Source organism: Ambystoma mexicanum, chromosome 11, assembly GCF_040938575.1.
Source record: "Ambystoma mexicanum isolate Mex_15411 chromosome 11, UKY_AmexF1_1, whole genome shotgun sequence".
Classification (NCBI taxonomy): Eukaryota; Metazoa; Chordata; class Amphibia; order Caudata; family Ambystomatidae; genus Ambystoma; species Ambystoma mexicanum.
This window is the reverse complement of record NC_090934.1, coordinates 573880150-573906411: the sequence shown is the minus strand read 5'-3', so window position 1 is coordinate 573906411 and position 26262 is coordinate 573880150. Positions and strand designations below refer to the sequence as shown.

The window sequence follows — 26262 nt, the reverse complement described above, 5'->3', positions numbered from 1 at the left end:
CATAAAGTAAATGGCAACTTTACCTGTTTCTGGGGGACCGTAGTCAGCCCCAGAAAAATGGAGTCAGTAGGAAGTCTGAGACAACCCTGTGTCACTGCACTGAAGGTGCTGTGTAACACACACAAAAAGTTGGGCTCATGGAGTGGTGTGGCTCCAGAGCCCAAGATCACACAAAAAGTAGAAGTACAGATGGCAAAACACATGTAAGAGTGGGGAAAAAGGTTCACACTCTTACCAGGTAGAAAAAATAAACCCAGAAATCCAGCAAAGCTGCTGAGGGACTCGCTAGGAAAGGGAAATTAGCCATAAATGAGAATTCTCCCAAACAGGCTGTTTTTGGCGTTGGCTAGTTTTGCTGCCAAGTGTGATGACTTGAGCCTCAAAATGAATGCAAGTAAAACGAAGGCTATGGTATTTAGCCAGGGGAATTTTCAAATCCAAACCTTTGCATATTTTTGTTGTAGAATCTGAGTTGGAGCAGGTCTTCTGGTACGACTATTTGGGAATAAGATTTTCGAGCAATGCTAACTGGTCAAAGCAACTTTTGAAGGCCAAAACTAACCTGCAAAGAACCAGTGGCACTGTTAGAAAGTTTTATTTTAAACATGGTGGGGGACCACTTGAGCCCACATTTTTGGCCTATGGGCCACATGCCAAAGCTGCCGCCATCTATGGTACTTTGATATGGGTGTGTGTGAACAGTATGCCCCTGACTGTAACAGACAATACCTTTTTAAAAGCATATTGTCACTCACGCAGAGTATGCCCACAGCAGCAGTACGTTTGGAATGCGATATTCCTATTGGCGACGAGGCTGGAACAAGGGCAGTTTTATTTTTTACTGGTTTAGGGTATGACGATCCCTAGAAAATTTAAGATATAGGGAACCTCTCAAGTCAGTGATGTCTGTGGGGGTTGGGGGATATCTACAGGGATGATCCCGCAGCTGTCCCAAAAAATGCTAACTAAATAGTAATGGGATTGCTATTGGCCTATAGGAGTGACAGGCTTTTGGTATTGTGTGGGTTGCTTACTAGTGGAAATGATTACTTAAGCTGTAAGATCATGTTTGCATTTGAAACTTAACTAGACATTGTTTCTCCATGTATGCTCATGCCGTTTATATTGGTTTCAGGGTGGGATCATTACCAGTAAGATCATATAGCAGCAACTGGGTCAACTGCCAGGGCGTTACTTGCCCTACTTGTGGTATGGCATCGGAAAACACCGGAAAACCTTGTACACTTTTGTTTCTGTGCGAGGGCTATGGGATACATAGGAGGTACCTGAATCTGTTCAAATTACATGTAATACCTACGATTGGTCAAGTCCTACACTTTTGTAAGTTGGCAGAGAACTTGAATGTTGTGTATTTTGTTTCAAAATGGTGGAAAAGAAGCGAAAGTCAAACTACAGTATGAATTTTGTTCTATGCTTTTTATGCACTTGAACTTTGGGTTTTCCCTCCTCACTCGAATGGCTGCTCTATACTGATATTATGAAATGGATCAATTTTGCACCTGTTAGAAGAACTTTTTAAGAGGCTTGTGATTTTTAGTTTGCGGTGTAATCTTTTATTAAAATTTTATGTGATGTATTTTTTTCTGTACCTAATGCCATATTGCCAAATAAAGGTTATACTAATAGAGCCATTTCTGTGTCTGCTGCATTGTGTTACACCTGGAGGCATAGACAAAATTAATAAACAAAGCACTTGAGGATGATAGGTATTTGGTAAATTGGTCGATGATGCTCCCAATAAGGTTAACTGGGCACCCCTATCCTTGACCTGAGCCTTCATGTTTACAGATACATTACTGGTCCCAATAGTACTAGTGTAATGCTGCAACACAGCGGGGCATTCAATTGTCCCAAAGCACCCGCGGGTAAATCCAGTCTCATTCAAAGCTGTGGCAGAGGCCATGCCAAAAGAACACCCTTAAGGGCAGATTCCTCAAAGCAATGACTCCTTCACTCTGGTACCCCATGTTACCCGAGTAGGTTGCAGTTAAATATCCTTCATACATGCATGGGAGGGTATTATCAATGCAATGATTGCTATAGACAGTGTGCATGGGATATGCATAGAACTAACAGGGTCATACAATATACCCCAGTCATCATCTGAAGCCTCTGGATCATCTCCATCTACAGGAAGGCTGCCGACATCTGCCAGAAAAAGTCCCATTGAGGAGGTTCTGTTTGATGGGGACACAGGTATTTAATCCGAATATTTACTAGTGCCAAAGAAAGAAATAACAAAGTTTCACATGAACTACGCGTCAGGAGGTCATTCTGCTTTTAAACGAGGGAACCATTTGGCAATCCTGCAGATTAAAGATGTATGCTTTCATATTTTAATGTTTCATGGCCACCATTGTTACTGTTAGGGAGTTTCACAAACGTTGCTCTATGTGACAGAACCTGGACAAGCCCACCTTAGGTGACAAGGTTGTACCCCTTCGGCCCAGCCTGAACTACCTGAAGGTTTGGTAGCAATGGCTGAGCAGCCAGGCTTAGTCTAGGAGGGGATAAGGGCTGTAGTGGTGAGGCACACTGAGCATACTTTTATATACAAAATAGTCATTTATTTTATATACACGAAGGCTTTAGAAATGTAAGTACTATTCACACAAGAATATCACAGTAGAATAAAAGGTAGCACAATTTAAATCAAATGTAAAGCAACACAAAAGTGAGAGAAACTACTGAAACAAATTAGCATACTTTGGATCAAATCTTACAACTTCAATTAACCCCTGCCTAACCAGTGCATCTGTTAGGTGAGTCAAGTCGGGCACTGGGGGTCTAGTGACCAAGAGCTGAGGAGGAAAGAAGCAGGTACGCAATAGGCAGAGCAGAGTCTATGAAAGTTTTCTTCAGGTTTGTAGTTAAGTTAGTTTAGCAATTTACAGCCCAATGGTTTGTTCACCCCAATGTGACTCAGGGTGACCTGGAGGGGTTTGCAAGTAACTGCTTAACTGCAGCCTTCCAAGAGCACAATAACGGAGCAAGACCAAGGTAAGTACCTAGGTTTGAGACCTACCGTTTCAGTTACGAACTTGGTGCAGCATGTTGGCCCCAAGGTGAGGCAACAGTTGTCACAAGTTCTGATTTCTTGGCCAAGGCGGCTGAAGAAGGACATTTGGAGGGAACAGATCGATGCACTTGAGCAGTGGGACGCCCAGCAGTCCATCTTTGCGGCACTGGTGCGTTAGTGCCCTTCACAGGCTTTGTGTCATTGACGGTTGTCGTCCAGTAGACTTCTTCGGTTCTCGGTCCACGACTCAGCTGAGGGGACGTTTAGGAGCGGAAAAGTGCCACTGCAGGGCCAGAAGGGTGCCCACATGGTTTCAGCTGTAAACACGCATAACACGATGTTGCACTGCAAAATGGCACAGGTCCCAGGGCATTTGGAGTTTGCAGCACAGGAGGGGTCACAGCTCTTCATAGGATATCGCAAAATGCAGGTGGTCTTGAGACTGGTTAGGCCCACCAGTCCAGGGGAGGAGATCTTCAAGAGATCTTCCCCTTCGCTCGGAATTCGGTGTTGGGTCTTCAGCTGTCACTCAACAGCTCTGGTGGTTGGTTGGAAATTGCTGGGAGGTCCTTCAGAAAATTCCCCTTCAGATCTTCAGTCCAGTGGTTGACTCCGAGGTCCAGCTCGAAGACCCTCGCCTTTTATGCAAGAAAACAGACTGAACCCACCAATCACCATTGAAGCCTTTCATGCCAATTTAGGGGGGGGGGTGTTACCGTCCCAGGTGGACAGCCAGCCTTCAAGTTCAAACTGGTTCCAGGCAGGCACACTGAAGGACAAAGACCAGGGGTGTTTCGGTTACCTACCCCGCTTCATGTCCTTTCAGGCAAAGGGAAGCACGCCAAAAAAAAATCCTTCAAGACCTCCCCCACCCAGGCAGCTAGAAGAAGGCTCAAGTAAGAAAGTCATCATGAACCGAGCTTAAAGTACAGCCATCATACTCGTACGTCCCATCCCCTTTCCTCCATCCTTGTGGGCTTCCCCCCAACATGGGGGACGGTACCGGCAACTTTGGAATGTGAAAATTAGCTTCCCCTTTAAATGTATGCCCTGCCAATGGCCCGCCCTCTCGTTCCTCTCCCCGTTCCATTTTCCTGCACAGACTGTGTCAGACCTGGCAGCCAGCGCAGAGACATTTTTAGCTTTCCACCTGCTCCCAGTTTGATTTTTCAATTCTTATTTCATATCCCTTCGGTGCCTCATCTCCCCGGCGCATGTCAGCCGTACAATTCACGCAATGTGCCTCTTGCGACCGCTCGTTCCTGGCCTTGGACCTCCATGCCCTCTGTCTTGAGTGTTTGGGGCCCGACCACTGCTGGTACTCATGGCTGGCCTGGAGCTCTCTCGGTCAAACGCCATTGAAATGTTTGTCGCAGTGGAGGCAGATCTTCCACACTTCTACTCTGCCGCACTTTAAGGGCTTTATCTTCGGGACCTCTTGTCAAGACAAGGTAAGCCCTCTGTTCAGCATGGCTCGACAGCACAGTGACTCCTTCACAGGCTTGCCACGGATCAGGGTTCTTCCCATTCAGGTACTGGTAGGCCCAAGGCTCCCAAGCTACCGGCTCCCAAGCTGAGGGGCTCAGGGGCCCATCAGGCTGACCTTGGAAGGGTGATCGGGCTCATTCTCTTCTGCCCCGAGGGGTGAGCGGGGGGGGGGGAGTAAAGGATTGTTGAGTGCCACCTCCAAGAGTCGCTTCTAGTTCCTCAGCTAGATCGAGCACGGCCACTGGCACAGGCGCGAAGGGTTCCCAGCCTACCAGAGCTCGCTCATAGGCCGCTATCCAGGGCGTTTCAACTACCAGCCATCCGGCTCATGGCTCAGCACCTACCAGAGGGCTCTCTGAGTTCGATTCCTCTGCTTCGGGTGCAAGACCCAAGCTGTATCTTCTTGTGTCTGTGGCCTCTCTTGGCTCAGGTCCTCTGCGCCCTCCCAGCCAGGGCTTGGCGCAAGGTTTCATAATGGCAGAGCGGCACGTGGCAGAGCCTGCCAAGCAGACGGCCATCTTGGATCTGTCTCGTGGCCTGCCAGTGCTTACGCCCATAGTGGGTTTTGCAAGATGATTCCAGCCCCCTTCCCTCTGGAAGCGGAGGAGATCCTACGTGAAGGGTTTTGGTCCCCTCAGGGACGCATCTACCCCTCACAGCAGTACAGCTACACGCAATCAGCGCTTTGACCAGGAGCTTTAGGCCTGGTGCCTCGTAGGGCAGGGACCGGCGGCTAGTGAGGACCGCTTCTTTGAACGAGTTCTCTTCCTCATGCCTTGCCCACAGATGAAGGGGCTCCTGAAGGACATTGTGAAGGTCATCTCCCAGGCGGTGCTGCACCGGCCCCCTCCCCTGGGCACTCCTCACGTTTCTCCTACCGGTCGTGCTGACCCATCCTCCTGTACCACCAGCGCCTCCCCCCTCAAAAGCAGTTTCACTTGTCGGCAGCTCCAGACCTGGGGGACCCCCCTGGGACCTGTGTTCCAGAACCCGGATTCCCCTTTACCTATGAAAAGGGTGGGGCAATCGCAACAAGGATGACTGACGCCCAAGATGATGAGCCCTCTGCATCTGTTTAGGCTTTTCATGATATGTAATTTATAACGCACCTGTACATAAGTGTTTCTAGGCACAACAAGACAAGGAGGGGGGAAACAGAAGGATGACAAACAGCAATCTTACTAGGCTTTGTCATTCAGATTGTGGAAGTGCGGGGAAGAGGGGAGGGGAGAAGTGCTGCTAAGGGGATCTATGGGGGTGAGAAGTGTAGGTGACTCAATAAGTGGCTCTTGATATGATAGGTTATTTATAACGCGCTTAATACCCAGAAGGTTCTAAGCGGTGACCCGGGGATCGAACCTGTGGTGTCCTCCGTGTCGTCTTGCTTCCAAGGCGAGTACATTGCCACTGAGCCATCCTCCCGAGACAAGTGCAAAGCGAAGGGACGGTAGGTTTACAGATAAGAGGGGCGTTCGGAGACTGTCAAAAACTGGTGACAGAGCTGGCTGTGAGCCAAGTCTTGGTGAGACAGAGTATATCCAAATCAAGCTCTTCCAAGAGATGTCAGAGGAGTGTTTGACAGCAGAGCAAGAGTTGAAAGTAGTGATATGGAACAGGTTGCCACCTTTGAAGGACTTCCATTGGGGGTACAGGCCAGAGGTGTGCCCTGCGGAAGTGTTGGAGGTGCCAGAGGATGGACAGAGGAGGAAGGAAGAGAAGGCACGGTAGTTGGAGAGGAAGAAGAGTGCCAGAGAGGTAGCTGAGGAAGGAGGCATTAGGGTGGCCAGAGGGTGCCGTAGAGGTGGTGGAGGAAGGAGGCAGCAGAGGAGCCAGAGAGGGGTAAGTAGGGATAGCAGGAGAAGAAACAAAGTTGATAAGGCCTGGGAAGCGTCTATCAAAAAGGAGAATGGCCTGAGCGCCCTGGACCAAGACGGTGCCATTTAGGTAGACATTAATGATGGTTTTAGAGGAATGGAAGGGAGCCAATAGGGGCCTCCCACCGGTTGCCACCATTGTACGGAGAAGAGGAAAAAGGTGAGGGAACAGAGACCATATGGGGAACGACAAAGAGGATATTTGTGAGGGTCTGTCTGGAGGAAGCATTGGTGCAGGTATAAGCGATAGGGCGGCCTGGGTTGGAGACCAGGATGTCCCTTTTGAGCTTCTTCCTGCCAGGCCTAGTGAGAGGGATAGGATAGTCGATAGATTAGCAGTTAGAGAAGATGAGTGAGACAGAGAGCACCATAGAGGGTATGGGGGTAAAAGTGGGGTAGGTGCAAGCAGGTGGGGGGAGGTAGCACAGGGGTGGGGGGTAGCACAGGGGTGGGGGGTAGCACAGGGGCAAGACAGTAGGGAGGAACAACGGCACAGAACAAGAAACAGACCTAAAGAAATCAGATGTACGCAAGGGCCATCAACAAAGCACAAAACACTGCAAGGAAGAGTGCAGGCAATGCAAAGTAATGCAAAAAACCATAGCGAACACCACAATATCAATATAATATGGAAGAAAATAACGACACTGTCAATGTACAAAGCAGAATCCCTACCCAGCAGGCATAGTAAACAACTGACGAACCTAGAAGTAAGGAGTGCAGGCAAAGGCCAGGGTACAGTAATGAAACAAGCTGTGAAATGGGCAGGGAACAGTAAGCGAGGGGGTGACAACAATAGGTCAGAGCACAACTTAATGTGCCACGGAACACCTGTCCTCACCCCAGCTCCAGAGAAGTTGGCGTTGCCCGATAATGGTGTGTAGGGCCTGTGGGGACAGAGGAACAAAACACTTGTCGGTGCATGCTACCTGTTGTCTAAGCGGGTTTGGGCCCTGGGTCCCCCTGGTCCGAACAGGCGCAAGCAGGAATTGCCCTTTGCCGCGCCTGCCCTTTGTCGCGCCTGCCCTTTGCCGTAGAGTTAAGAGTAGAAAGGAAGAGGCACGGCTACAAAGGTGGTTGGGGCTTGCACCAGGTGACCTAGATCCACTTGCAGCTGCTCACCAACTGCCACCTCCAGGGCCTGGCAGAGTTCTCGGGGGTGGGGGAGGGTGTGGAGGGGGTCCTCTTCCAGATGAAGCCCCCCAGGAGTCAGGTGTGCTAGCAGAGGTTTTGGGGAAACTCACCACAAGCCGGTCTGGTATCCCCTTCCAGAAGGATGTCCTGCAGGTAGCACAAAAGGTCTGGGAGAAGCCCAGGTCCAATGCCCAGATGAACAAGAAGTTGGACAGCAGGTTTAGGCTGACGGGCGGGGAAGCCAATCTTCCTTGCCTCACACCCGCAGCCCAATTCCTCTGTGGTGGCCGCGGCCTTGTTATAATCTAAACCATTGTCTTCATCTTCCTCCATGGGAGCCACCTTCAGTTGCTTCTCCAAGGCGGACAAAGTCCTTGAGTCCTTGGGAAAGTGCTGTTACTCCAGCTCAGGACTGCATCTGCGGCAGGCCAATGCGGACCCCCTCTTGGCTGCGGCTAACCAGAAGCTGTGGAAGGAGCTTGGGGAATTTCTGTCCGACTTCCCTTCGGACAAACAAGCCTCCTTCAAGGCCAGTCTAGCAGATGCCTGGGCCATTGTGCAGGACCTCATGGAGTCTTTGGTCTCCCACATCGACATAGCCATCAGAGGGATGTGCCTTGGGGATCGCGATGAGAACGACACTGTGGATGCATGCCACAAAGTTTTCATATGACGTGTAGGAGCGGATACTAGAGCTGCCCTTCGAGAGTGTGGACCTTTTTCATGTATCCACCAATGAAAAATTGTCAAAGAAAACCCCCACTCAAACCGGCAAGTCCTTGGCCCTCCTGACAAAGCCAGGCCAGAAGTTCCTCCCTCAATCCCAGGGTAGGACCGAGTTCAAACCCTGAACATTCGCTGGCTTCAAGAGGTTCCGGGACCACAGGCCTGATGCCTGACGGGTCGCCCAGCGACAACAGGAGGAAGCAGTAGAGGATATCCCGCGGGTTTTTCCACTCCCCCTCCTGCCAAAAAGCAGTGACGTCTGGGTCGGGGAACACAGCTCGACTGTGAGTGGCTTTTTCCCAGAACACCTGGAAGTGCCTTTTCAGCAACCCCTGGATCCTCTCTGTAGTCTCCACAGGCTTCAGTCTTCCTCTTCCTTTACTATACCATCCTCTCCGCGTCTTTGTCAGATTGGGTACCCAGCTCTTTTATGGGCGGTCCTCTCTTGGCGATTGCGGCGATAGAACCAGTTCCTCTTGCAGACAGGGGCTTTGTTTACTATACTAGCATTTTTGCAGTACCCAAGAACAACCAGACTGGCCTGAGGGGTAGTCCTTTGTCATTTCTAAACCTGTCTTTACCGCTGGAACTCTTCAAGATTATTACTCCTGCGCACTTAGCAAAGTCCCTATGTGCAGGCGACTGGATGTGTTCCCTGGACCTCAAGGATGCGTACCAGCATGTTAACCATTTATCAACCTCATTTTCAGTTTCTGCATTTCACGATTAGGTCGTACCACTTCCAGTACAAATTGCTGCCCTTCAGACTGAACTTGCCCCCTCGTGTCTTCACGAAGTTTGACTGCTGTGGTGGTCCTTCTCCGCTTGCAGGGCCATCACCTGTACCCTTATCTGGACGACTGGTTAGTGAGGTTGGAGCACCCGAAGGGGTGGTGCACTCCTGCCAGAGATTGGCAGATACCCTTCATCAGCTGGTGTTCTCCCTCAACCAGGCGAAATCAGTTATGCCTGTCTCCGGAGCTGGTCTTCCTAGGGGCACGTTGGACCACTACTGCTCAGTGGGTGTTCCACACGCCAGAGTGGCTGATGTCCCTCAAGGGGGTGGGGAACAGTGGAATTGGGAACCTGTCCGACTGAGACCCTGTCTCCTGATCCCAATTGGTCAGCAGGTGGAGCAGGAGGCACCTGTTCTTTAGACAGTTTTGCTGTACATTCAGCACACAGGAGGCCAACAGGCTCAGAATGTGCGGTTCCATGCAATAATATCGCCACAAAAAACAGCCATTTTTCGGAGATATTTTTGCATGGCGAGATTTTTGTGGCGACATTATTACATGGAACCGCACATTCTGAGCCTGTTGGCCTCCTCTGTGCTGAATGTACAGCAAAACTGTCTAAAGAACAGGTGCCTCCTGCTCCACCTGCTGACCAATTGGGATCAGGAGACAGGGTCTCAGTCGGCCAGGTTTCCAATTCCACTGTTCCTTTTGCCCAATCGTTGCTGATGGATGGCCATGTATCAGTGGGAGCCCCCTTCACCCAACCAGACTACTCTGGAGTTGACGACAGACTCCTCTTTCGGGCTGGGGCACTAGGCTATGCGATTCATGGAGCATGGTCCAGGACAGAAGCCCTTCTGCATATCGATCTGCTCGAGCTCAGGGCAGTGGACCTGGCCCACAAGGTGTTTTTGCCCTAAACCGAGAGAAGTCGGTTCTGGTCAGGACAGACCATTCTACTATGTTTTACCTGAACAAGCAGCGTGGCACCCTCTCCCTGCCTCTCCTTCCTCTGCATGGCGACTGTTTCGATCTGAGAATGGGCCCTTACAGAGAGGATTTGGATTATGGAAGTCAACCTGCCGGGGTCAGCAATGCAGAAGCAGATCAGCTGAGTCGCTTGAGGTTCAACACCTACAAGTGGGAGTTGCATAATGACTCCTTGTTGCCCCTGTTCCAGCGTTGGGGGTTTGTGGACCTGGGCTTGTTTGCATCTCCCCTGAATACCAAGTGCCCCCAGTTTCCTTCATGTGCAGGTCGGGGGTCACCGGGAGATGCCTTCCAGATCTTCTGGCACGCCACAGGTGTTACGCGTTCCCGCTCACTCCTCCGGATCTGCTGTAGTTATGCTCCCAGGGTCCCGTCCGTCTTCCGATCCTCAGAAGGGCTTCCTGATGCAACAGGGTGGGGCAGTGGAACATCTGGATCCGGACAAACTGGCCCTGGCGGCCTGGTTCCTGATCAACTGAGGCTTCAGCTTCAGCATGCTCTATTTTCAGATGACAACTGGCACATCATTCAGCAGTATAAAAGCAAAATGGACTAGGTTCTGCCATTGTGCTTGCGACAAGGGTCTGGACCCTGTCACTTGTCCTCTGGATGGTGCACTGGCTATTTCAGCACACCTCCTGGGTGGTGCACTGGCTATTTCAGCACACCTGGCTTGTTCTGGAGTTCAGGTGGATACTTGCCATGTTTATTTGACAGCCATCAGAGCTTAAAAGAATTTCCCTGAGCATGTGTTTTCAGCAGCCAACCCGGTAGTTAAGGCCCACCTTATGGGGTTTTCGATGCCTTTTCCTACGGTGCATAGGACACACCCGGTCTGGGACCTCAATGTGCTTCTTGCAGCTTTGCAGCACCAGCCTTTTGAGACGATGGCCTTTATGCACATCTGCTTGGTGACGCTAAAGATGGTTTTATTGGTGGCTGTCACCTCTGTGCACAGGGTTAGTGAGCTGCAAGCTTGGTCTTCGTGCAAGCTTTTCACCACGTTTCACGACAACAAGGTCATCTTGCGCACTCACCCAGACTTCTTGCCCAGGGTGGTCTCTCCATTCCATCTGAATCAAGAGATCTACCTCCCGGTTTTCTTCCCGAATCCACAATCTGAGGCAGAGAGGGCCCTACATTCCTTGGACCTCAAGAGTGTTCTCAAGTTTTATCTCTCTGATGAAATCCTTCTGGAAGTCTGAGGCATGATTTGTGACTATTGGTGGCTCCTCCCTGGCTTCCAAGGCTTCCATCACCTGTTAGATGGTCTAGGCCATTTCGGAGGCCATGGGTAAACTATTTCCTGAGAGGATTCATGCCCATGTCGCCGGAGCGGAAGCCGCGGCCGTCTCGTTTCAGAGACCTGCTTCTTGGGCTGTCATCAGCAAGTCTGCTACATGGGCCACTCAGTCAGCCTTCTGTAAGTCCTATTGGCTGGACACCAACTCCAGGTGCGATGCAGTGTTTGGTCAGGCAGTTCTGAAGAAACTTTTTGCTTCATCCTAGAAATTAGGCAGGTGATCACAGCTCCACCCTATCTTCTTGTTTGGTGGAATCACCCACAAGGATGGAGGTAAAGGGACAGGACGTATGAGTAATTAAGGTTACTCACTATAGTGACTAGTGTACTCCTAGTCCATAGTCCCATTTCCTCCATACGTCCCACCCACCTTCCCCCGCTGGTATGCCAATGGCTTGTAGGTAATATGAGTAGCCAGGTATCTAAGTGTCCGATGTGTTCAAAGGGGACTGAGTTGAGGCGCTGGAAGCCGCGCCCCTGCATGCTATACTCAATTTAAAGGGTAAACCAATTGATTTGCTGCCAAAGATTCCGGTACCGTCACCATGTTGGGTGACGCCCACAAGGATGGAGGAAAGACTATGGACTGAGAACTCTAGTCACTACAGTGAGTAACTTTAATCTTTAGGCAAATGGTGACCCCTGTGTCCAACCACGATAGAAATGGCAAAAAAAAGGAGCCACCATGTTGGAACATAGGTGACCCTATTGTGCACAACCAAGACTGTGAATACAGTCTGCAGTAAAAAAAAAAAAAATAGCACAATAGTTGGTAGAACATGTCCACTGCCACCAGCCATAACTATACAGTGGTTTATGTGACTAAAAAGTTACAGGAGCAGAGAGAAGGGGGATGCTCTGTTTCCCCTTAGCACTCCACATAAGTTGGTGTATGCTAATCTCTCATAGTATAACATTTTAGGAAGGATACAAAGTATTCCTCTATCTTTAAGAACTGTAGTTAGTAAGGATAAAGAAAGAAATAATCTCAAAGGAGAACCCAAAGGATTCCCATGAACTCTGCGCATAAGGTGCTGTGTGCTGCAAATGTGTAATACAGATTCCTTTAAAGAGATATGGAGAAAAGCAGACTCCGTAGTAAAGATAAAGCACAGAGAACAGAGTTCCAAAAGACACAGCGAACAGGAATGAATGAGGGGGAAAAAAGGCTCAGCTCATTCATGATAGAAAGCAAAATGTCCAGCAATCCAGCAAAAAGTGCTGGAGGGTTGGGGGCGGGGGGGTCTCACTAGGAGAGGGGCTGAAGCATAAAAACGATAAGTCTCCTTAACACCTGCTCCTGATTCTTCTGGGATCAGAATTAAAGTACGCTAAAAAGATCAAAAAATCTTGGAGCTGTATGTAGTGACCTTGGTTGTGAAGGGCAAATTGGGGCCAAAGGTGCAGGCCATTTTATTTTATTTTTTTACAACCTGCGGCTGCTAAGGCAAGCCCTTCCATATGTACCTCAGAACGATCACGTGGCAGGAGCCCTATTAAAGTCTAACCTTGATTATTGTAATGGTTTATTGGCCGGGGATCCCGCCAAGCAGTTTTATCGTCTGCAGAAGGCACAAAATGTTGCTGTCAGATTGGTATTTGGAGTGAACAAGTCCACACCAATTTCAGGACTACATCGCTCAATACACTGGCTGGCCGTGGAAGAGAAGATCAAGTTCAAGATCAGATGTATGGTATTTAAGTGCTTGAATGGTCTAGTCCCTGCATACCTGACAGATAAGTTAAACTGCTACCAACCTGCACGATCGGTTAAATCAAATGATAAGTTTCTGCTGACTATCCCCACATCTCGTTGTGTGTCCAGGGAAGATTGCAGATTTGCGGTTTTCGTGCCCGAGCTATGGAATAGTGTTCTTTTAGGAATCAGGATTGTAGAGTCTTTATCTCCGTTTCGAAAAAAGCTAAAAGCCTATCTGTTTAAATAGAGGAAGGATTTATGGTAGAGTACAGTATAGCAATTTTTTCTGGACCTGGTGTTTCATAATGGATTCTGTCTATAACAACTGTGCATAGATGCGATTCAGTTCACCATTAGCAGCGCATTACACATTTCTCAAACACCAGTGAAGCTGCGCCCAGTTCAAACCTACTGACACAGCAGATAACCATACCCAGTCCACAGACATTAAACTTGGCAGCATAGCTCCCATGGTCCTAGTTTGGCTATTTGGGTTTGGCTCACGATCTATGGACATACTCCATGAGGCAAGGAAGCCAAATACAGTAACTTGCTAGTTCAATTGGTGTAAGAGATTGAGGTGCCTCCTATTAAATGTATTTGTCAAATTGGCACTTGAAATATAATAATCTGCGAACCGAGAGTTGTTCACTATAAAAAATAAAATGCAATAAGAGCAATCAAATCAAACCACAATTAAAACAAATGTATATAAGAAAATGGTGCCCCAAGACTCGAGCCCAATACGAATAAAAACACTTTACTTGGGTAAAAGTCTTCAAATTTGTATGAAAGTTTGGTAGAAAAGATACTAAGCGTAAAGTGATAAACCGAATTTCAAATTAGGCGAAAGACACAAGATGGCACAATTGCAGTGACTATCTTGTCACTGGGGGAATATCAAACCAAAACAATTGGCCACCGGAAATGAACAATTTATCATGAAAAAATGTGGTTGCTGCCACCAAATTGCTTTACAAGCTATACACCAGAGTTCATGCTTTAAAAGGCATACCATGTAGGGTTTTGAAAATAATTTTTTAAATCGTGTTTCTTTAAATTTCTTTGTTTTTGGTTTACAAAACCTTTACAAATATAATAAAACTGCTTTGCATCAGCCAAATACACATAAAACCAACATGATGCATAAGCTACCGTACCAGGTCTTTTAAAAAAGATACGAATTTTTGTTTAGAAGTTACAAGTTTGAACAAAAGTGCAAATGTTTAGGAAGAACAGAGACATCTTTGCAAACTTCACAAAGTACAATATGCAGGATTGCAATTTTTCAAATAATCATTGAGCAACACCATCATTCCTCAACGTCAGAGGTAAAACCAACTCTGTCATGTGTCAACAGAAGGCACTATCATACATAAACGGGAATGAAACCTCCCCGTAAATAGGTGTATGCATATAACGTAGATATCAATCTGTCGACCATTGATTCACATAAAATCAAGCAGCAAACATAACACACCTTAAAAAAAACATGTAAAGATCGCAAATTAGTGCAAAATGCGCATTAGAACAGTTGTGCAAAATATGTAGTGTGCAAAATCAGCTGAAAACGACATCAACATTAGACATCATACCCAAAGTGTAACTACAGGTGAAAGGATCACCGGTGTGCAATATCTACAATATTCCAACTGTTTATTATATGAACTTGGAGGGGCCTAGATGGACATTAGTAGGGCCCAATATGTCCATCTTCTGTCAGATAGTGTGCAGTAATCTGAGTAACTTTGCTGCTAGTACTTCACTTATTTACACTAAAAAGCATGTGATTTCCTCATTTATTTTTTTACCTTTTTTTTGGATATTTTTTTTACTTTTTTGTGTTTAATCTATCCGTTTTTTTGTTGGGAGCTAAAGCTCACTTTCGGGCACCATAAAGACTAAGTCCTGTTATTAATAGGCATGGAAAAATTAACAGACTTCAGCATGAAGCGATTCCATGATAATTCAATGCGTCCATTAAATCAGTGGGACAGGTCTTACTTAAAAAGGGCACTCTAGCTTATAATCCCTGTTTGTTTCACCTACCGGGTGGTATGTTTGCAGTGGATCAGGGGCTTTTTGAAATGTGGTAGATGCAGTGCCAATAGTAGGGGGGGAAGTGACTTGTAGATCAAAACTAAGGCATCCTACAGCTGCGTTGAGCATGGTAGACGTGTCAAGCCAGAGTCTGCGTACAATGACAATATTTAACTTCCTATTCCAGTGTCGGGTCCATCTCAGCAGAGCGTTTTCCCAATTCCTTAAAGGGTAAAGGACACCTTGTTTGTAGAGTGGATTCAACCACTCACACAAATCATCCTCCCCAATGAGCCGGATTGCGTGCAACTTTTGCTCCTAATCGGCTGCCTCTGCAATCCCTTGATTTCTTTCGTTCAGGGCTTCCTCGATCTTGCTTACAAGTCGCAATATGGCTAGTATGATCAGATTGGTGCTGCCCCACATACACCGTGACCAAACAGCGTATGCTTCATGATTTAGTACTGACCCCACATATGCTCCAAGAAGAATTTTTCTTTCACATTCAAAATGGGGGTAAAACAGGAAGAGATGTTGTATTGTCTCCGTTTCATTTTCATTAGTACAGAAGCGGCATTTGAGGCCAAGGTCAATTGTTTCGTGCCCATGCCATTTTCGAATTCGTGATCCAGCGTGAACTAAATCAAGACGAAATCTCATATATGTCGTACAAGCCTTGTTGTACAGAAATCGCAGCAAGTACGAGCATCGAGGTTTTTGCGCACGTCTGAAGTTGGCGTAGTTAGTGAAGGAAGAATAACCTTCGATCTTGTCTGAGTTCAGTGCCCAGGAATTTAGATGAAATCGTTTTTTGACAAAGCCTGGACGATTAATGATGTCTTGTTTGCTCAATTTCAAAGACATCAGAACCCTTTTCATGCGATCATGAAACTTAGAGATTGATGTAGGATGGTCGTTACTCCGCATCATATGCAGGTCCTAGTATAGAGAGTTAGGTGGGGGTGATACCATCTTCATAAAGTTGTTAAACATTCGCCATTCGAATCTGTCAGAAATCGTTTTTCTTTGCTAAACCACTAGTTGGGCGACAGTATCGAAACTTGATTTTAGAGGCCCATATATAGATTGTGGAATGTCCATAAGATGAGTATTACTGCTCTCCATATGGGATAACGCCAGTGCTTCAGTAGGAACATACGGTTTAATCTGTCTCAAGAAAATAATGTGATTTTGCGCTATTAAACCTTTTATTTGTCCCATGAACTTGCATGGATGATTTTCTATCAAGCCAAAAGCCTAGTGAGAAGGCAGAAGAAATCAAAGTATGACAAATACCATCTTTACTTATGATGTACATCTAATTGTCTCATTATCTGGTTCCCAGGTAGAGCACAAAAGAAAATCAGTCTTTGTCGCTTTACATTTCAGATTTGCTACGAGCATCCAGGGCTCAGTAGTATCCAGACATCTCTTCATACAAGAGACTTGCTCGCCAGGTATTAATGTTGGGTACACATGAGTATCATTGGTGTACTGATAAATATTAATGCCACACTTGCCAATTGGCTCTCCCAGAGGCTGAGTACATATAATGGATATTAAAAGCACTTCAGAGGACATTGTTGCTTACCTGCATTACCTATTGCACTCTGGGTTAGTTTACAACTCTAAAAGTCCACTTAGAAGCACTGGCTGCATATAACGCCTCGTAACACATTGTCCTGGTCGAGGGTACCAGCATTGAAATTATTTATGCAGGGCATCCAACACATTCCCCATTCGCTTATTTGACGGCATCCTTGGGATCTAAATACAGTTCTGCATAGACTCATGGTCCCTCTGTTTGAACACATGCACAACGCCTCCCTAAAACCCTTCACTTATAACATAACCTTTTTAATAGCCATCATGCCTATTTGTAGAGTTGACAAGCCCTTTGTGGCAATTCAGAATACAAGGTGGTTCTCAGGACGCAACCTCGCTTCTCAACCACGTCTATTTTCATAGTTTCCTGTTAATCCATTGAACTCCCAACTGGTTCCCAAATGCCACATTCCAGAGGTGAGAAGGCGCTGCATACACTTGATCATCATAGAGCAGTCCTGTTTTACATGGGCAGAACCAGTCACTACTTGTGTCTTTTGCTACTGTATAGGAGGGGTTTCCCATCACTAAGACGAGCATTGTGTGCTGGATACTTCCCTGCATACAGGAATGCTAGAAGTGTGCACATAGGTCACTTCCATTACTTCCTGGCGCTCATTCCACAAGAGGGTCGTGGGCCTAGCTTAGCATTAATCGCAAATGTTCCTCTTGATATTTGCAAAGCTGCAGCATTGAGTTCAGTTCTGACATTAATTTCCTTTTATTTATCCAAGAAATATTTTCTACTCATTGAAGGCGGCATATTTTGTCTTTCTTTTTTATTTGTTTCATGTGTTTCATGTGAAAGTGGCATTTATATACAACGTCATACTTGGGCCTCAATATGTTAAACTTCTGGTGATGTGTGTAATTTTCCCGTCATGGGTAAAGCTCACAGAAGGCAAAGCTTTTAAAGTCCTTTTCGTTTGTAACTTCTAGGTTTAGCCGCTTCATCACATTCGTTTCTTGAGCAGGATTGCAGTTAAACGTAGAGACTTTACCTTATGAACCCTGCAAAGGAAATGTACGTGCATACTTAGTTTGGCAATACACAATTAAGATGGCAAGGGTTTTTTCGCCAACTGTTACATGTTGGTAAACGTTAAAATGTTTTAATGAAGTGCTTCATTTTTGTAGCTTATTAGGCACTGAAGACACGTCCGTAATGCGGTTTTCATAAATTGTTTTCACTATTGGAAATTTTAAGAGGAAGAAAAGTAAAGCTAAATTGTATTTTAGAACATATAAACTATAGCTTAGCCAGACTTATCTAAAATGTGCATCTTTAAAGGATATGCTAAAGCATGGTTTCGCGGTTGCATTTATGCAATTATAAAACTGTGACTACTGCTTAAAGCAATCCAGTGAATTAAACTAGAAGGCATGATTTGGTTTGCGAAATTGGGTAAGATTTGTGAACTTTAGATTATAATTGTTATTTTATAACGTGCTTAATAGCAACGAGTGGTTTCTAAGTGGGGATCAGGATTCGGACGTGTTGCACTGTGTTGTCTTGCTTCCAAGACAAACGCGTTGCCCCTGAGCTATCCTTCCTCCCCTTTGATTTACCTCTAGTTTTGATTTAATCACAATGGATAAAAGGTAGTGCGTGGGGGTTGTCCAGTAAAACCGATATGCCTAAAACCGAATGTCTGATAAATACAAGAATGAAATGATAATCAACGCAAAAATCACAACATAATTATATAGAGTGTTTATACAGGATGTCTCGTTGTTAATCTAGTAGTAACGTTTTGCAATGTATGCATGATGTGTACTTTTTCTTTGCTGCAGCACAGGCGCCCAATAGCAAATAACTATCATTGTAGGCACTTTCTTTTGTCTAGCGCTTCCAACTTACCCATTGAAGTCTGGTACTTTAATTCCCTTGTTTAAATGTGAGGGCAAAGATCACAAGTCCCAGCTTGCCTTAAACCAGGGATCTGCAACCTTTGGCTCTTCAGAGGTTTTTGACTGCAGCACACATCAGCTCTAAACAGCATGGTCAACACTGAGGGGTCATGGGAATTGTATTCCAAAACTTCTGCCACAGGGCCCTGTGAAATGTCAGAGCAGCCCTGGAGTATTGCTCATCTGGTTTTATTTTTAACAGTGCTTCCAAAGTGCAGCCATGTCCCATTAATCCATAAAGGTATGCTTCTTGTTCATCCTGAATTAACATATATACTTTGCTACCATGTCACAGTGGTACTCCTTCCGGGTAGAAATATTTTTATTTGGGTTTTTTTGTTTGCTTATCGATTACATTTCTTAGTCTAGTATCCGTGAATTGTTTTTGTATAATCTGTAAAAATATGTTTGAGTATCAACGTTTTGTTACATGTATTTTTTTTTTGTCTTTTTTGTTTGTTTCATGAGTTATCCTTTTTCATTATTTTAGCCTTCGTCTCAGGATTCATTTTTAATCCAGACCTCTGTTACCCATCAGTCTGTAATTTATTCATCCAACTCCCCTCCCAGTTCCACCCCATCATATAGCGATTCTTCACCGCCTTCACAGGTAAAGAAAAGCTAAACATCCATAACCCTATTTAGATATTCTTTTCCTAATGTTTTATATCCTGGCTTCTAGCTCTTGCCGAATTTGTGAATTAACACTCTATGATTTGCTTTCATTTAACATACGTTTTTCTCATAGGGATTGCTTAACATGCATTGCTTTTTGAGCCACACGATTTTCAAATGTTGCTAGCGTGCATGACATGGATACATTGGAATTGCATGTTCTCGTTGAAATCCGTTGTACAAAAGAAGAAAACCTACATCTTAGATTGACACCTGGCACATATATTTCATGGAAGTTCTTTTATGGGAGTGACATTTCTTAGTATGAGAATGCAAGCTTTTTTTCCCGATAATCCAGAAAACCCTTTTGTGTGACGTCACAGGTTCGTTTGCTGTGGTTTAACTTTCTAAGTGTTTCTGTGCGGGTGCTGCGTAGACCCTGATGCTTTAGAAGTTTTTATGAAGAGCTATGGACTCTTAACGCCCCATCAGACAGCCATACCTCTAGCTATCATCCTCTCCCCACACTGCCTCCCGTCTCCCAACTTCCACTCTCCGGCCTAACTGGGTAAGAGGATAATGATGATATCTGTATACCAATCATTTTCAGTAACTTGGAGTGGCATTTTGGGTGCAGTGCTTGCACCAAGCACTTTCAAAGTAAATTCTAAACTTCACTGCGGCTCCATAAAGGACATACATGAAACTGGTGAGGTTTCTGAAATACAAAATAGTTCTCTGCAGCTCTTATTTGAGACAAGGCATCAACGAATAGATTGGATGTGTGTTCTGAATTTCTAAACGCCCAATATTTTCACAAAGCACTGTCAAGCATTTTCTTTTTACAGCGACTCCTACGTAATGCCTTTCCAACAACTTTACTCTTTATATGGTACCAACACGTTCTTGATGTGCAGTGCTCGAGTGTACAATAAATATGCTTTCTTTTAATCTTTCCTTTGCATGCATCTGTCAGCCTAGTGATTTAAGGAAACATCGTAGAAAGGTAAACCCCTTATCCACTGTATGTGTCTTTTAATGTGTAGCTTGTAGGTGTATTTTAGTAATAGCCCAGCCTAAATTGTTTGTCTTGCAAGTAAATCTACAAGATGCATGTTTCTTTGAAGTCTATTGTTAATTAACGGAAACTCACTTTATAAAGTATTTCTTATGAGTTGTCTAATTAGATGCCTGATATGTTTAATTGTTTTTGTTCTCTCAATTCATTTGGTTAGAAATGGATTTCATGATCCACCGAATGCATGCTACTCTAACCAGACCGTTTATATTTTTCCTAATTTACACTTACAACTAAAACTTCTCAATTTGCAATTTCTGGCAACATTTAAAAACAACACAGGTACACATTTTACCCATCTGTTACTCATTTTGGTTAGTCTGAAAGGCATATGTGAATTTCTGATGTCAGATGCCTAGAGCAGCAGTGATCCAAAAAGACGCATCCTGTGTAGAGCTCCTTTTCATCGTGAAGGCAGCAACATACTATGTAGAGCTATTTTTCATTGTGAGGCGCACAGTGGCATTGGTAATAGAATGCTAGCTTAGAAAATGCTTCACCCTTATTTACTGAAGCAAAAATGCAGCAAAATACCCAATAGGTTGTTTCTTTCTGCAAATGTTTTATTCTGCCACCATATCATAGATGGGTCGTGAACAATGCCCTTTGATTACAATGCATGAATCATTTTCTCGTGTTGGATGCCAAGTCCTAACCACCCACTGGCACATTAGTCATGGTTTCAATGTCCTTTCATGCTTCATGAGTTTTAGCAGATCCTTCTTAGGGAATTTTTACGGAGTTTGCACACACAAGAGGAAGGAAATCGCCAGTGATGATGGGGAGCTATTTTGGCTCTCCCAATGGCATTGTGCTTTTTTGTTTTATCCCAACGTCAGGTTCCCATTATTGAGCCCTACCTGTGACCACCTTTAATCTGAAATGTTGAAGTGTAGTGAAAGCAAGTGCTCTTGTTTCCAATAAACACATTTGTACATCTTTGGTAATCTGCAAAAGGTTTGAAGAGCATAGTTCCTAAGAATAAACACTTGTGGCATTTACGTTTTCTATCGAGCTGTGTTTATGAAGCCCAAAGAGCAATGCCATCAATGAGCCCTTTCAGTACATGCGGTTCTGCTCAGATAAACCACAAGTAGATTTCTTGCTCCTTCACAACACATGTTTCCAATACAACCTCATAGATGGAGGGTTCGCGTTTGACAATGTAGAGCTTTGAGGATCAAGGTGTCATGCCATTGAAGCACCTTAGGATAATGTACACAGACTGCTAGTAAACGTTGAGTGGTTCCAAGATGCTGACCTCGGAGGTGCACCTTATGTCTTTCCTTGTTTACGTTACATAAACATACGTTGGGGTAATTATGCATGAGCTGTTGGTTGCATAACCTCTAACCTTTAGTCTAGCACATCGGAGTTGTGCCCCTTTCTTATGATTAGGGACATGATGGAATGTGATGCCTGCAGCTGTGTAGACCAATAAACAAAATGAAAATTGTATTTTTATTTAAACTGACCACAGCAAAAAGCTGAATTGCCCATTTTATATACCCACCCAGACCCCTGTTAGTGCAGATGCATTTTCATACACCCCTTTTAGTAAGCCCCATTGCGCAGATACCGATCTACACATCAGTTACATATAGTTAAAGAATAATGGAATGTGAAGAAATGTAAAGTTAATACAAAATGGGCTGACTTATTCAGAGAACATTTTCTAATACATTGTACATTTTTGTGATTTTAAATATTCTTAAATATGAATGTTTGGACAAATGATGTTTGGTTTGTATTTGGGCTTCCTTCATTAGTCTCCAGGTTCCAGAGACGATATACGAGATGACAAAGCCACAATAAGATGTGAGACCTCTCCACCCTCATCACCCAGATCATTGCGGTTGGATCGACTCCACAAAGGGGCCCTGCACACTATGAGTCACGAAGACATCCGAGACATTAGGAAGTAAGACCTATAATGATCTACCTTTTAAAGAGAATTTAAACCATACCGATTATGCTCCTGATATAAATATACATGTTTGAAATGCATATTTTGTGGAGGCTAAAGTCTAAGAAATTGTTCACTTTGTGAAGTTCAACAGGGTCTCAAGATGGACAAACGAGTAACCCAAGTAGCAGCAATAGCAGCCAGGACTCTCTCAACAAAGCACAGAAGAAAAAGGGCATCAAGTCCTCTATAGGTCGGCTTTTTGGAAAGAAAGAAAAAGGTCGACCTGGACAGATTGGCAGAGAGTCTCCAGGACAAGGTTGGTTGGCTTATTTATTTTTGCTTAGTAGCTGTTTTGGAGTTTTACTTAAGTCCATCTATGGTAAGACTGTAAAAGATTTGGTCTTCGGTTTACAGGGCTCCCACTCTTAGGTTTGGCCTGAATACCAACAAGGTTCGGTAGCTACGGTCGAGCAGCCAGGCTTTAGTCTAGGAGGGAGGGCTAAAGTTGAGCACAAAGACGTTTGAGCACACACCTAGTCAAGGAAACACTTACACACTGTAGTTATATGGAAGATGGTCATTTATTATATATACTAGCACAATGTTAAAATCACTACAGTTCAGGTAAGTAAAATTAGTTCACACAGATCTATACTTTGATATTTGCTGCAGTAATTACTGAATTCAATAGTAGACCTTCAGATGATAAACTGATAAGTACAGAGTAGTTTCAGGTTAGCAAATAATCAACCAACATTTACTTAGCAATACTAGTAGGTATGCACATTTAGGAACGCCTTTACTAGAAGTGCAGCCCTATCTGGGGAATGAGTGTCTCAGAAAGTCAGATGGGTCACTTGGGGACCAGTGATGCTTGGGCAGCAGAATAAAGGAAGGCAGACCTTGTCAAATATCACAAGAACCTTTTTCGTAACAAGGAACTAATGGAATTTGATTCAAAGGTTTCATGTGGGCTAGGTAGGCCACCTGGAGGATTTCAGCCTCTAGGACTGATTTGATGTCCTTAGACCTTGGGAGAACATGGTTGGGTTGTCTGCCCCAACGTGACTCAAAGCTCAGGAGATGCAAACAGCAACTCAACTGCCTAGGTTGGTACCCAGGAGTCAGTACCTTCTATGATGAACAGCAATGTCACCGATCGATCCCCAAGGTAAGACGCCGGCAGCTCCAGTTCGGGTCTCAAGCATTGGCGGCTGGAGGAAGACCTTTTGGCGGGAGCAGACGATCAGACTTGGTCACAGAGATGCCCAGTAGATCTTTGCAGCACTTGTTTGGGAGGCTCGACACAGGCTTTTCTAGCAGTGACAGTTGTCACCTGGCAGACTTTCTTCCTTCTCTGTCCTTGACTCTATTGAGGGGACTTCTACGATCGGGATGGAGTTTCTGTAGGCCTAGACAGATGCACACAAGTTTGCAGCTTGAACCGTGGTTGACGAGACGGTGCACCGCAGCAGTGCTAGAGTTCCCAGGGTATTCAGGTATTGCAGGCCTGGAAGGTCGCAGAACTTCATGGGATGGCTCAAATTGTAGCTGATCTCAAGACCAGTTAGGCCCAGCAGTCCAAGAGAGGAAGTCATTCTGACTAGATCTTCCCTGTCTCAGAAGAGAGGGCTGGAGCAGCAGCAGTCCCTCAGCTTGGCAGTTGCTGGAGGTAGCTGCTGATGTCCTTTCTTCTTTGGAAGGATCTTCCAGTGGTCGACTCTTGCTTCAACATAAAGACCCTCGCCTTTTATGCAGGAACCCAGTCAATCAGCATGCATGCAACATTGAAACTTTGGGTGGTGGCTGTCTCAAGGAAGCAGCCAGGCGCCCATTTAGAACTGGATCCAAGCAGACCCACTGGAGAACCTGAGGGGTTTCGGTGACCTCCTAGTTTCCTGTCCTCTGACACACTGGTGCCTCCGGGCAGGCTTTCCAGTGGGAGCCTGCAAAGACAAAGGAGTGAGCAGGACTTTCCACACCCAGGTCAGAAGAAGGCTCAAGAAAGGACAAATCCTTGTGAGTTGGTGAAAAAAGAAGACGGGCAACATTTTGGAACAAGGTTGTCCCATATGTCACTTGACGCAGCTGCGAATGCAGCCTGCGATGTAAGTTTCACAAACTCGGTAGAAAATCATTCACTGCCACCAGCCATTTAGTTAGACTTGTCACTGTAACTAGAAATTTACAGGACACGTGAGAAAAGGGATACAATGTGTGTTCCCCTGGTTAGGGAGTTTTCCCAAAGTCTACCTCTGATAAGACTTTATTAAACTATGCCTTGGTATACAAGCTCCAACTTCTAGTATAAGTCTGTACTACGCAAGGTTCTGGTAGTATGGCAGAGCAGCCAGGCTTTTTCTAGGAGGGGGAGGAGAGCTGTAGATTAGTGCAATGAACTATGTAGATAAATAGACCCAAAGAAACACTTACATACTTGTAGTTCTAGTAAAATAGTTATTTCTTTTTATATACACAAGCTAAAGTTATATTCTGGTACATAAGTGCTATTTTAAACTAATAAACACAATAGAAATCCAATACTTCAGGTGGGTAAATCCTAAATTAAGAATTATACAGTTAATTAAACACTGTTCAAGGTAAGTAAAGTCACTTGTTATAGCAACTCAGAAAATGTTCTGTTGTAGGAATAAAAAGGTTAAGCAACACCAACAGTAGCATGCCAGTACTTTTAAAAGACCTGTATCACTTTTCAGAGGCCTTAAGGCTTTAATAGTTCATCCCTATCTAGGTAGAATTTCTTCAAAGTCAGATTGGAGGTAAAGCAGATAAGGCACAGATGCAGAAAAAGCAAAGTTCCAGAGGATTCTTCAATTACAAATAAAGGGCTTCTGTTGGTTTAAAAGGTTTCAGGGACCTTTGGAAAGGCTCCCTATGGGTGCACAAGCGTTAGGCCTGGGTGAACGGTATGGGCGAACACCGGAATCGGCACTCCAGCAACAAAGGAGCGACAGAATGACTCAAGGTATGTACTAGCACGAGTCCCACAGTGCCCGAGGAGTTATGAAGAAGATGCACCTGGAATGGTGCAGCAGCAGTGGACCTGGTCTCCTGTTCATTGATTGTGGTGACGAAAGGAGGGACTCTGGAAGGGATGTCGCAACAGCAGTCGATAAAAAGGCCTCTCCACAAAGGACTCTACATGCTCCAACATCAGTCTGCAGTTTTGGTGCCTTTTCACAGACTCCAATGGGGAACGGTTCTCGTCAGAACGATTTGCCCCACTTGCTCAGTTCTGCACACTGGTGAGGGGACTTTGAGGAGGGGATTCTTTCCTCTGGACGTCCGGAAGGAGTCCACCAGGGTTTCGGGAGAATTTGTTCACAGGAAGATGATGCACTGCAGGATGGTCGCAGGTCCTAGCGTATTGGCAGTTTGCAGCCCAGGAAGTTTGCAGCACGTCGTGGGATGGCTAAAATTGCAGGACGTGTTACAGCTGGTTATGCCCACCAGTCCAACATAGGAAGTCTTCAGCCGATTCGAAAACAGACAGGACAGCATCAGTCATTTCAGCGGCTTCACCGGTTGCTGGAAGGTGCTCCGGCATTTCTGGTCGCTGTCTTCGGTTTTTCTGCATTAGTGCTTGACTTGTCTTTTGCCTCGGGATCCTCACTTTGTATCTAGGAAACCAGCCAATCAGCAGTCATGCATCATTCAAACTTTGGGTGGTGGCTGTCCTTTCAGGATAGCCAGCCTCCCAGTTGGAACTAGATCCAGGCAAGAATGTCAGAAGACAAAGGTCTGCCGAATTTTGAACTCCTCCCTAGCCCCGAGTTTGCAGACACTCTGGACCCTTTGCAGGCTTCCCAAAGGATACCTGGCGAAGATAAAAGTCGAGCCAAGACTCCACACCCCCACCTCCCACCCAGGTTGGTAGAAGGACCAAGAAAGGACAAGCACACAAGAAATGGTGAAAAAAGAAGAGGGCCACCATTTTGGGTCAATGGTGACCCTTCATGCACTACCACGGATTTGAACACAGCCAGGGTAGGAAAAATGCACAAAAGTTGCTAGAACATGTCCACTGCCACCAGCCATTCGGGAATGCCCATCACTGTATCAGAAATGTTACAGGAGCAGTGAGAAAGG

At 45.4% G+C, this 26262-nt stretch overlaps 1 protein-coding gene across 15 annotated transcripts in view; it reads left to right on the top strand.

Annotated features, from left to right (window-relative positions):
- Positions 1–26262, top strand: part of PPFIA1 (PTPRF interacting protein alpha 1) — a 1842515-nt gene that overhangs the window by 1097205 nt on the left and 719048 nt on the right. For 10 of the 15 annotated variants that reach the window (XM_069623437.1, XM_069623430.1, XM_069623431.1 and 7 more), the window contains 3 exons: positions 19041–19160; positions 22013–22164; positions 22296–22468. In XM_069623437.1, the coding sequence (XP_069479538.1) occupies positions 19041–19160; positions 22013–22164; positions 22296–22468 (445 nt within the window). Of the gene's footprint in view, positions 1–19040; positions 19161–20141; positions 20172–22012; positions 22165–22295; positions 22469–26262 lie in introns of all 15 variants that reach the window. The other 5 variants (XM_069623438.1, XM_069623432.1, XM_069623436.1 and 2 more) reach the window with 2 other exon arrangements.